Raw genomic sequence first — 12,925 nt, 5'->3', positions numbered from 1 at the left:
CTCCTGACCTTTGTTGGGAGCATAAACAGAACTAATAGTGAACAGTGAATTACCCAAGGAGAATCTATACGTCATTAACCTCCCCTTTATGTCCGCCCCCTTATGCAGTACCTTACCCCAAAATCTCTGGGCCACCAGAATCGCGACCCTGGCCGTTTTCGTAACAGAAGAGGAAAAAAACGGTAGTGGGAAACTACGGGATCTAAGGCGATGGCAATCCTTCTGTAGCAAATGCGTCTTTTGCAGGAGACATATATCCGCCTGAGAATGCTCTAGGAGGGAAAGGATCATCCTGCGATTTACCGGGTTGTTTAACCCCCTCACATTTAACGTAAGGACTTTAAGTTCAGTGGCCGGCATCTATGCAGTAGGGGTCAAAAGATGCCAGTGGGACAGGACTACTTGCGGACAGGATGAGCCATGCATATCTCGCCTCACTAAGGGATGCGCACCCGGGACGCCGGACCCCCCCTCTAGGACTCGTGGACTTGGAACAACCATACCCTCCCCCAACTACCCCACCTCAAAGAAAACCCCAGAACCAAACAAGAAACACATGTCCAAAATGTCCATCATCCCCAGATGATCGGAAGAATGGTGAAACGGGGTATTCCAGTTTACATCCAAATGTTCCCCCTCCCATCAACGACCAAAACAGCAAGGAAATATCAGACTGTGTAGCTCGTTGAAATCAGCCGGTCTGAGCCGGGCTATAGTCCGATGCAACCGCCTCCACTGCGGCTCTCTGGCCCTCCACAATCACGGCCGCTGGGGGTTTCTTCACTCGACGCCGCCTGCCCTGTTGACGCCACTGGGGTCTAGAATCATCTGTGCCAGCGACCTGGCTCGCTCCTTTGCATTCCTCGGCAGGTAGATCAATGCCCAACAGACGGCAGGCTTCAGACACTGATCGCAGCTGATAAAGTTTATTGTCTAATTTAAAGACCAAACGGAACGGGTGGCCTCAACTATAAGAAACGTTCCCCTGCTGCAAGTGGGCCATGACAGGTTTGAAAAGTCTGCGTTTCTGCAATGTAATGGCTGAGAGATCCTGGAACAGGATTGGTGACTGACCCTGAAACGTTAGTGGATGCATCCGTCTGGCCTTCTGGAGGATGTCTTCCTTCGTGCGAAAATCCTGTACAAAGACCAGGATATCTGGTGGGGGCGCCGGGGAAGCCCGCAGGGGTCCAACACGATGAGCCTTATCCAGCGGGCGCCCCAGGATGTGATTGAAGAGTTCTGTCGCAAAGCGAAACAGATCATTTGTTTCGTCAGACAGCAACACATTTCTAATCCTAACATGATGCGGCCGTGAGCGATTCTCCAGATCTTCCAGGTGGATCTGTAGATCAACCAGCTGGTCAGGAATCCGTATGATTTCCTGCTGCAAAGCTGAGAGTTCAGTGTCCTTGTTATCACTCTTGGTCTCTAGTTCAGCCACCTGTTCCCCGATTCCATCCACATCCCTACGCACCTCTCTGATTTCACTGGCAAATTCCGTCTTCAGGGTGTGGATGTCCTCCCGCAGAGACGTGAACAAGGACTCTAAAAAGGCCTAGTGATCGGTTCTGAGCCAGCCTCAAGCTCCGAAGGTGCCTGCGTCGAGCCAGATGCCATGGCGTCCCGTTGCTGGTTCGCTTGAACCTTGGCAAAAAGATCCTTCACCGTTTTATCTTTGCGCCCCCTGGTAGTGGACATCGCCCACCCCCAGCTCTGTCGTACTCCTCAGATAGTAGCCCTCCACACACTGAGCTACTCCACCAGACCCAAAGCTGCCACTCTCCACAGGACCACTAGTTCTCCGGTCACTGCCAACAAAACCGTCGTGGATGAGCCAAGTCGGAACGTCCAGCCACTTCCCCAGACAGCAATAATGGCCGACACACGCTCCCCTATCGGGCCTTTAAAACACCAGCAGAGCCAACAATAGAGGTCCCCGTGAAGTCACAAAGCCCCTGCAAGCTCACGTCTCCTGTGCAACAGCCCAGGTGTCAAAGCGACCCTACCGCACACCGGGCCACTCGTCAGGGCCACAACAGTCCAGGTCTCCAGCTCACCCCTCCAAGCGTGGTGCTCTTGCTCCAAAGTGAGGCCCCGGCCGACATCCAGGGCCCACCGCAAGCCTCCGTCACCTGCACGTCCCAGACTCCAGACCTCCAGTCTGTCGCAGCTGGTGTACACACTCCCAGGCCCACACAGTGTCCCTCTTACTCCCAAGGCCCACTGTCGCAAGCTGCAGAGATCCCTCCGCCCGCCTACATGTTTGGGGGGAGTGCGCCCGGAACCTCTAAGGTCTGGGCCACGCAGGAAGCGCTTCCACCAGATTGCAGCCCTTTACACTGCCCCGATGGACCACAGTGTTCGACCATCCGCTCCACAGCCGCCACCAGTCACCAGGCTCTCCTTATCACCCCAACGCCCGAGGGCCCCCCAGACCTGGGCCGTCCGCTCCACGTCTCGTCCACCATGCGAGGCTCATTGGGGTCCCCCCGCGGCTTACCTGCCGCCGCGTCGCGGTCCGCCAAGATCCCGGAGCTCCGTCAGCACCACAAAGCGACTCGCTCGATATGTCCCCCCTCTCAGAGGGAAAGTTTCCTGCGATGCTCCTTCTCGGCGCCACAGATCCTGGACTGCGCTGATTTCAAGATGGCGGCCCAGGCGCCACTCCCCTCCAGCACTCAAGGCCCCGGCCGCAGGTGCTCAGCAATCCGCGACCCCTCGGGCCGCCGCAGCCGAGACCGGGCTTCCAGAGTCTACACCACCGCTCTCAGGTCAAGCGGCCGCCGCTGCACCCATCAGGTGGCCTCTCGTCATGCGTGCTGCAGTGCTTCCAGCCAGCGACGAGACCGCAGAGTGGGCACCCCTGGGCTCCGGGCACCGGACCTCTCCTCAGCCACCTCTGCCAGCTCGAAGAGTCGCTCAGGAGCCCCCCAGATAAGGAAGCCGCCACTGCTACAGCCGATGTGTGGTGAAACGGCCCTGAAGCCGATGCTATACAGGCCGTCGGCGGGAGCTCCGGAGTTTTCCATCTGCTCACGCCGCCATCTTGGCCACGCTCCAGTGTATTTTTTTTAAAGTAATAAATGTTATGTTATTTAATTTTTGCGTCATTTAATTCTGTTGCGGGTTGTGGGTTTATTGGGGAATAGGGTGGGAAGTAATTTAATTATAGTAAATGAAATATACATTTTTAGGAATTATTAATTACCTTTAATTTAATTTTGAGTTTTAGTTCTGTAGCGGGTTGTGGGTTTATAGGGGAATAGGGTGGGAAGTAATTTAATTGTAATTAAGTAAATATTTGTTTTTATTTATTGGTATTGATAGTACATTTTTTGTTAATTAATTATTAATTGTTAATTAGTTTTTATTAATTCATTAATTGATGATTATGTTAATCGTATTAATTTATTATTCAGAGCGGGTTGCGGATTTATAGGGGAATACGGTGGGAAGTAATTTAATTGTAATTAAGTAAATATTGAAATTATTTTTGTGTATTGATAATTAGTTTATTGTTAATTAATTATTAATTGGTTTTATTATTACTTATTACATTTTTGTGTATTGATAAGTAATGTATTGTTAATCATTAATTGGTATTTTTTTGTAACTTATTACATTTTTGGTATTGATAATTAATTGGTTGTTAATTATTAATAGCTAATTAATGTTTAATAAATAATATTTATTGGTTGAGGAAGTTGTGCTCCTTTTTAGTAATCCATTCATTCTCAAGAGCATCTGCCGTCAGTGCAGATATCGTAGTCTTAATCCGTTGTTTAGGAGCCCTGTTAATCTTTTTGTAGTACTTGGTATCAGCCAAAAGAAGGAGACAGGCGGTCCTGTATGCATTTGTGCTCTGAATAACAATAGCTCCACCCTTATCTGCTGGTTTTATGATTATATCAGTTCTGGTTTTCAGGGTTTCAAGGGCTGTACGTCCCTTATTGTTCAGGTTGTTGAATCTGTCTCTCTTTGGTTGTATTAATTCGACCTCTTTTACCACTGCTTCCTCAAATGCTAGTACCTCTGGAAGCATCATGTTTGTAGGCGGAAAGAAAGTAGATTTAGGTCTCAAGTTGGTGTGGCTGTCATCATCCTCTGGTCTTTCTTTGTCCAGGAAGAAAGTCTTCAGGCGGATCTTTCTGAAAAATTCGCTCAGTTCATAACGTAATTTTGACTTTGTCCAGGTAGGTCGTGGGGACAAATCCCAGTCCCTTTTCCAGAACTGCCATTTCATCCGTTGTCAGGGTGACGTCTGTAAGGTTAACGACTAGTCCCTCATTGTGCTCGCGCCTGGCTGCTGTTGACCTCTGGTGTGGCTCCGTGTGCTGATTGGAGTCCTGTCATCTTCCCACTGGGTTCTCCTGTTCCCACGTCTTCCTCGTTTGCCTCTTCTTTTGCCCTGTCCTAAAAAATGCTGGTTGAAATCAGGCTGGTAGTAGGGTCCTCTAGGATATTGTGGTGGTCTGTGGAAAGGAACAGGGCCAAATGGGCCTGGCCATGGGTACATCTGTTGGTGTCCATTACTCTGGTTAAAACCACCTCTTCGGGGTCTTCTTGGTTTCCCCCGGGTAATCTGCACAAAAGACTTCTGGAACGGGAGCAGCGGTGGGTGTACCGTTTAAACACACATGAAAATGGCTTGCATGACTCCATACCATAGAGTCAACTGAATAAATAATTTACATCCCATGTACCACCACCTGTAACAAGAGCGGTAACAAGAAGGGGCATTTTTAACACATAACAATTTACTAGTTTCTCATCCCTGCTCCGTTACGGTCCTTTTCATTAATGATTAACCGCATACGTGAACTGTAGAGCGCAACCTGTCTGTGCACTCTGTGTATGCTAATGTTTAATCACATGTTCCATTAATAGGGCATAAGCGTTAAAATATGTAACATACACACATTGATATCTTGACATCGAAGGGTACAAGCCCATGTGTGTGCGTATCCAATCGTTTTACCGCCCTTCAGTCAACTACAAACTACATTGCCCAGAAACAAAAGGCTAGCGCTTCACGCCAGGATGACACTTTGATATCACTTTGGGGGTTGTTATTTCAATCAACGACAGTTCCCGCTCCACACGGAAGTACTTATACACCGGTCCCCGGCATCACTTTGTGAAAGCCGGGGACCGGGACCTAGTAGGTTATCAGACGGGGCAGGACCCTTGACAGAGTGAGTACTTAATTAAAATCTGTAACTCAACCTCCCCTCCCCCCATGGGATACGCAAGAAGGTTTGACTACAGGGCTACCCCATCAGGCCTAGCGATCCCCTGTGAAACGATTTCTCTCTGCATTATGGGTAAGAGAGTGTATGTTGTTTTTTACGAGTGCAAGGGGTCCTTGCACAAATGCAAGTGGACTTTAGAATTTTAAAACTTCACGTTGAATGATAGCAGCTCTGTACTGTTTGAAGAGATTGACGCACTGTATTTTACACTTTGGAATATACACGCACTGGCATGCAGTTAGTGTCAGAATGCGAGCAAAATCGCCACCACACAAAAATCTGCCACATAGTAATTTTGTGTTACAGATAACGATGTGAGTGGCACAAATTCGACGAGATTGAATACATGTACTTGCACATTCATTTGGCATTTTTGGTTCGGTCTCAACCAACGCACTGAAATGGGCAGAAGCATTAAGGAATTACCGATATATGTTAATATAATGTTGTGTGTTGTCTGTCTTTGTTTTTTATTTCACAGATGGAGAACCACACGTGACAGATTAATCATCTGTTACATACACATAAGGAGCAGCTACTCTGTCCTTTATAAACTGACAGGACAGGTACCCCCCCCCCCCCCGCACCTGTCTCTCCAGGGTGGATGACCATTGCCCTGAAGAAAATCCAGGACCTATACGGCCACCTGTGGACTGAATCATGTTGGCACTAGGGTCATAGAACCATAACACTCCCATTGACCCGCTTTTAAAGATTTTTAACAACCCTGACAGACCCAAGAATAAAGGGAAACCGGGGGTCTGTCTGAGGTTTTTTATCTTTAATCCCTCCTGGTCTTCACTTATCATAAAGAGCTCCCAACACTGTGGTTGAGCCCACCCCGACTTGTAGGCGTCGGTGTGACCCGATGATGAAGCATGACACCACTAGGGTGAGGGTAACTAAACAAAAAGGAACTGCTTCCTTCCTCACCTTCGGGTGAAGTTAGACACCTATCCTCACACTAGATACTTTCCTTTTCGCAGTTAAGCACTCATTTCTCTGACCACATTATGGTCTATTGGAGTATATTTGTGGTTTCATGTTTTGACATGGGAGGTTATACTCCGACCTAGGATCCTCTAAACCCTTCAGGCACTGGAAAAAATGTTGGTTTTCTCCATAGCCTTTTTTTTGTACACCAAGCACTATAAAACCCAAAAAATCGCAATACGTGGTGGGCAATCTCACCATCCAGCTCCAGGCCGGTGTGTAAGTCAATGCGCCGCTTTTTTGGCATTTGTGAAAGCTCCAGGCAGATGCAGGATGCCTCGCGGTAGTGAAGGCCGGCAGCCACAACCGCTCTGTGGCCTACCTCAAATCCTAGAGCCGGCCCCTCGTGTAGTGCATTAGGCCATACGCGCCGCACACTCGGCACCCGGCCAGATCTCGCCAACAGCAGAAGGATCTCTCGTCCGATTAGAGGTGCCCCATCCAGCGCAGCCACGACAGTCGCCGCAGGTCCCAGGTCCCACCCGGGCAACACCGAAGGCAGTACAGCGCAGGCCAGGAAGCTACAGGATTCCGCACGGGTACAGCCTCACAGCCACCATCATGGTCAAAGGCCATCACAGCCACCATCATGGTCATGGTCACAGGCGAAGCATGAGGCAAGCCCCCCCGCACTTGCCATAGGCACCTCCACCAACAACCAGCACCTCGACAGCACTCTCTCTATGCCAGCATGCATGTCCGTGTGAAGAACAATGGCGGATCGCTCGTCAGGAGCAGAATATTAGAAGGATTATTGCGGTGGCCAGCAGAGCAACACTACTGTGCAGCCATCTTGCCAAACACCAGGCCACACCCCTACTCAAAATCACTTTGCACTGCTATGCAATGGGCAACAAAGATTTTTTTTTAAAGTAGAATGAGACTGCAATGGTTGCATCCTCCGAAGGTCTCAACCCGTGAATCAGACACCACACGCAAAGAGCATGTTGTCAACGTGGCACATGAGAGAAATGCGGCACAGTTGATGAAGCAGGCCACTCTGGATCCCACAACTGGGGAATCCTCTCACCACAAACAAGACGCTTATGCGGGCCAAGGTCTCTGCAGTAGGGGAACCACTTCACCATAGATGCGAGCAACTTCCTGCGCTCTTCACTATGCACTCCAGTCTCCAGGCATGATTCTGTAGTTTCAAGCTCACACCACGCAGTCCAGCTTTCAGCAGGCGATGTGGGCACATTTTCCTGATATCACTGGTAGATGGTGTGTGCCCCTCGTACAGGATCTTTGATATCCCTGAGACCTCAGAGAGAACAGGAGACTAGACAACTGGTCCTTGGGAGCCCATTTCAGGGTGCCACATATCAGTAGGTTATCAACTCAAGCCAGCCACTATTTAGGAATGCATGCAGTCCTTTCCACAGGCAATTATCCCTGTGTACAACAGAGTCCTCAGGCAATGTGCACCATGCATACCAGGCTCTCAGGTTCTGTGTCCCCAGAAGTGGATCTCGCTTGTTGGTGCGGTGGCACTGGGTAGTTATAACCCATTGAGTCTTTGAAGTTGCAGGACATTGTGACGGGCCCAGAGCCTTAGGTCTCCACATGAGAACCAGAAGGCACACCGGCTTGCCATGGCAGGCCAGTGGCCTTGGTCTCCAGGACACCTGTGCAGGGCCAGCGCAAGGCATGGGCAGTGTGGACAGCTGTCCAGGTCCTCGCACTCGGCCTACTAGCATGCAGCCCACAACGATCCTGTGTCCTGTGTTTCCCTTCCGATCCAACTAAAAGAAAGGTGTCCCCTTGCAATTAGGGTCCTTGGGACGGATGCCTTCCCCGGGCCTCTCAGGGATTGTGTCTAGAGGCCTAGGGGAGTGAGACACTTCCTCTTGTCCCAATGGCAAGGAGACTATTCAGAGGCACTGCAGGAGGCCCATTGTCCAGCATTTTAGTGCCATCACAGTTTTAACTTTACAAGCAATTCTCACAACTATCCGGCTGAAGGTGTGAAAATTGCTTATGGACTGGAAGTTAAAACTGTGCAGGCGCTAAAATGCTAATGTGTGAGAATTGCTTGTGGGCTGAAAGTTAAAACTGTGGGGGCACTAAAATGCTGGACAATAGTCCTCCCGAAGTGTCTCTGAAAGGTCTCCTTGCAAGGGGTCACTTATGTAAATTAGAGGGGCCTCGCGCATTCCCTTTCGGCCCAGGGCCCCGCAAATCCTAGAACCGCCCCAGCACCGGTGGTGTCGATGCGCTATCCGTATGATAATGGCGGTACTGAGCACTTCCCTGGTGCCAACGTACACACTAGCCCGTTTTGGCAGGCTGGTGGCAGGTTCTAGAAACAACACTGGTGCAATGGCTCAGACTGACCATCACCAGTAGGCTGGGCACAGGGCCTGCACAACCTTGGTGCTAGTGCACCCGCTGCTTGTCATGACAGGCGGACAATCCATTGCACACCCTCTGCTCAAAGCTGCTTCCTACAAGATGTAGCAAATGTGCGCGCAGTTCCTCACTGCACCCACAGTGGGGAAGGGCTCTGGCCCTACGACTGCAGAGGGGCCTTGGCAACCTCTGGAGTTGTCACTTGGAGGAGAACTACCTCTGAGGTAAGGGCACCCCACCTACGGGCTCTCCGCTGTTCGGGCAGGGTTACACTCAGGTCCCAATCCGCCTCCGCACGTATCCTGAGTTTTAACCTTTGGGACGTATCCTACGGCTGCTCTGGTGGTGGGGGATGCCCCCTTTGGATTTGTTACCTGTGGTGATGCGGACCTAAGTAGGAGACATAATTGGCAGGGGAGGTTTGCAGGGCATGATCAGTTTCATGTACCCCTACTCACCAATGCTGTACCCGCACTGGGTATGTGGTGTGCCATTTTAAAAGGCACACCCAGGGACGACACTTAACCCAACTTGCTCCTACACAGTGTGGGGAGGGTGCTCAGACCTTCTCACGTCAGTAGAGTGAGATCATGCTCTGACTTCTAGGGTAATAAACAGAGAGTAGGCGAAGACTAGGAGGTAAAAAAATGTTTCAGGGATATTCTCCTAAAGAGGCCATGTCCAACAAGTCTGCAGTTTGTCTTGTGACATAGGTGGTGTTGAAGACCTGCACTTCTTTTTATGGGCTGGTGATTCCGACTTTGTTATTGAAATGATTCTTGCCCCTGATAATAGTGAACCTGCTCGTCCTTTAAAGCATTATTATATCTGTTTGTGCTACACTGGATACTTTCTTTGTGTTTTACAGCACTGGAGAGGGCTGGAGGTCAAACCGCCTGGTGCTCAACAAAGAAGTGATGTCTCTGAATGTGATCGACCAGTTCTTGCCTTTACTGAATGAAGTAGGCGAGGACTTTGTGAGGCGGATCCACAACCAGATTAAAAAAAGTGGGCGTGGGCGATGGACAGCTGACCTATCAAATGAACTTTTCTGCTTTGCTCTTGAATGTAAGACTTATTTTCACTCTATACTTTACTAGTGGAAATCCACAGCAGTGAACTTGAGAGCATCCTCGAGCCAAATGAAGACATGTCCACAGTCAACACTGTGTGACATTCACTACTCACAGTCATAATAAGGAGAGAGGGCTAGATGTCTTCAAGTAATATATTCCCAGCACAGAGACACTGCATTGCGCTTTAGGTTGTTAAATTATATTGTGCTAATCTGCAACCTAGACTCCCACCCTATCAGCATCATCCAACATGCTTCCCATTTCTGAATGCCCCCAGAGAACCAGGCAAACTCTATAGGAGACACAGAACACCAGTCTGTTCTCTACTTATCCATCATTCAAAAAAGTCAATCATCCAGTCAACAGGTGCAACAAGCCCCCTTCAAATGTATCACTGTACCACTAGACCTGCTGCCAGATCACCATACTCAAAGCAGACATTATGTTATGTTATGTTATTATGAGCTTGTAGAGCGCATTATCACCCAGGGGTATCTAAGCGCTATCAGCGGACACACAACATCAGTAGGACACCAGACCACTCAATCATAGAGCCCCCAAGCCTCCAGGAAGAGCCTCTACGTATGTTTCTCATGCTGTCATTGTCAACTTTGGCTTAACCTGCACATGTCCCAAAAGGGCCCTAGGGAGCCAGATTTGATGGGTCTGAAGGATATCTAGGAACAATGTATTGTTGTATACTTCTTAACAATGTGTGTTAACGAATGGTGTGTACGAACACTGTTGATAAATTCAGGATCACCAGTTTTATCAGTAGGAGCACCCTTGCCTTTTTTCAGACTCCTTTCTAAGAATGAACGTTTCTGATTGGCATACATGTCAGCAATCAGCCCTCTAGGTAGACTGGGCATAAGCGATGACGAGGTTCAATCAGAACATTATCTTACAAACCCTTAACAAAGGGTCAAGTTTTTCCTTTTTGAGTACAAATTCTAATTTAAGCCGAATCTGGCTACAAATTCTGCACATTTGGTCCCAAAATTTGCAAACTGCAAAGACCGGCTGTAGACACCTGAAGCAAAAAGTCCAAAATCCAATTTAGCCTACCTGATAGTGGGTGGAACTGTGTGCAAATTGTGCATGATTTCTCATTTCTGAATGTGTAAATTGTACACCCGCTAATTTGTGAATCTTGTGCGGTCACAAAAAAGCAGATGCAGGATTTGCAACCAATCTCAATCAGACTGTTAGAGTGTTGCTAGACTACTTAAAACAAGTGCTGGGTACCAGAGAAGGGATGACTTGATTATTGAGAGACTAGCAGTATAGAAGCCTGCCTGGTGCATTTAGTATCAATGTGGAATTGAACATTGTGTATCTGGAAGATTAGAGCACACCCCATTGTCATTAACAGACCTGATAAGAAATATGGCAATTATAAATGCTTTCTCCAAAATTCACAAGAATTGATCTGGGCAGAGGTCGATTTTGTGAATGCTGAGATCTGGAGTACCTAGAAGAATCCATAATTAACAATATATTGACGATTTCATCATACGTATTGCAGATCTTCACAGAGTAGAGCATTCAACATGAGTACCAAGCAGATCAAATATACATGGCTTCCCCAGAATTGGAAGGGGGTACTGCGTTTCACAAATCAGAGACTGCCTGGCCACCTCAGACTCAGAACTTCCAATCTTGAGTGTATAACTTAGTAAAGCAGTGAGATGAGAGACGTCTTCAAAGAAGACATTCCCATATCTTTCTTTTTTACTGGTTTTAGAGTATGTAATAAGTGGAGTGTGTTGCATCAACACATTCCAAACATATGTTTTTTTCTGTTTCTCGACTCAATGCTGTCTGTTTGCCTTCTTTCTGAACTTTGCAGCTGTTTCCTACGTATTGTATGGGGAGCGACCCGGACTCCTGCAGGACCGTATCGAGCCCGAAGCCCAACAGTTCATCGATGCCGTCACTAAAATGTTCCAGACCACCTCGCCAATGCTCTACATCCCACCAAATCTCCTACGTCTGATCAACTCCAAAATCTGGACGGATCATATAGGGGCATGGGATGTGATCTTTACTCAAGGTGAGCAAAAGGGTGCAAGGTGGGGTGAGTAAGCAGCACAGAATTTATCAGTAAAGAGAAACTAGGAATTGAAGCCTTTACATCTGAATTGGGTGGTAATGGGAAGACTGATTCTTGAATAGCAAAGGTGTGTGCAGCTAACAAATGATCAGAGGTTTGCGGGTTCTCTAAACTACAAAAGCACATGATGGTCTTGGTCAGATTTGGATCATTTTACAGCTGCAGGATAACTAATCGAAATACAATTTCACATATCTAAATATTTATCAAATACTTTGAATCATGCTTATATGCATTTATGAAGAAGCGGGCAGAAAAGAAGAAAATGAATTGATGACATCCAGCATGTTATTATCCTTGTACATAAAGTTACTAAAAAGCATGCCACAAGTATAGTAGAAAAACCTGTGTTCGAATATTATTTTTAAAGCATGAACAACTATTTACAACAGGTCACAGTAGACATTTATGGGTTAAATAATAGCAATAATGCTCATATGAAGTAAAATTATTCCACACATTAATTAGCTGGAAAAAGCAGTTTAAGAGGTGCACTAGTATTAGATAACTCCGCTGATTCAAGTCCACAGTTGTTAACAAAATTTGACATCAAGTGCGAGAAAAATTATGCTCAATAAAGTGTCATGTATACTAAGGCTTTCCAACGTAAAGTATAAAATTTCTCCTTGCTATTATTACATCTGTAGTGTGCCTCCTATAAATGCAAAGTTTGAAACATCTGCAGCCAAGACACTACATTAAATACTAACATTATCAACATTAATACCAATTCTACTATTATTATCACTACAACTAATAATATGAATACATTGCTGAGAGATAGCTGCAGAGTTGAAAAATGAAATAGCAAGAGATGTGGGGGTGAGACGTGAAGTGCATGGGCAGATGTGTATACATGTAATACAGTATTTAGTCAGTAAGCAGTGTTTTCATGCTAGCTGTTGCACACTGCATGCACACAGAAGCAAAAAGACTGGCCGAAGTAGTCTCACAAAAATGGGAACATCTGTGGCTTTACATATGGTTAAATGAATACAAAATAAATAAACAAAATCAGTCCCTCTTAATGATGTTGAACTGTTGATTTGTTCACAGATAGTTGACTTAAAATGTTCTTGGCCATGTCATTGTCTGCATTTTGAACAAATAATTGCTGTAATTTGTAATTTCCT

General features: G+C 47.2%; 1 protein-coding gene across 2 annotated transcripts in view; it reads left to right on the top strand.

Moving 5' to 3' along the window:
• The window catches only part of CYP11A1 (cytochrome P450 family 11 subfamily A member 1), a 290,559-nt gene that overhangs the window by 224,070 nt on the left and 53,564 nt on the right, over nucleotides 1-12,925 (top strand). For both annotated transcript variants that reach the window (XM_078685069.1, XM_078685068.1), the window contains exons 3-4: nucleotides 9,469-9,668; nucleotides 11,529-11,732. In XM_078685069.1, the coding sequence (XP_078541195.1) occupies nucleotides 9,518-9,668; nucleotides 11,529-11,732 (355 nt within the window). In that variant the 5' untranslated portion in view covers nucleotides 9,469-9,517. The remainder of the gene's footprint in view (nucleotides 1-9,468; nucleotides 9,669-11,528; nucleotides 11,733-12,925) is intronic.

This window comes from Lissotriton helveticus, chromosome 3_2 (assembly GCF_964261635.1).
Source record: "Lissotriton helveticus chromosome 3_2, aLisHel1.1, whole genome shotgun sequence".
Lineage (NCBI taxonomy): Eukaryota > Metazoa > Chordata > Amphibia > Caudata > Salamandridae > Lissotriton > Lissotriton helveticus.
This window is presented reverse-complemented; position numbering and strand designations above follow the sequence as displayed.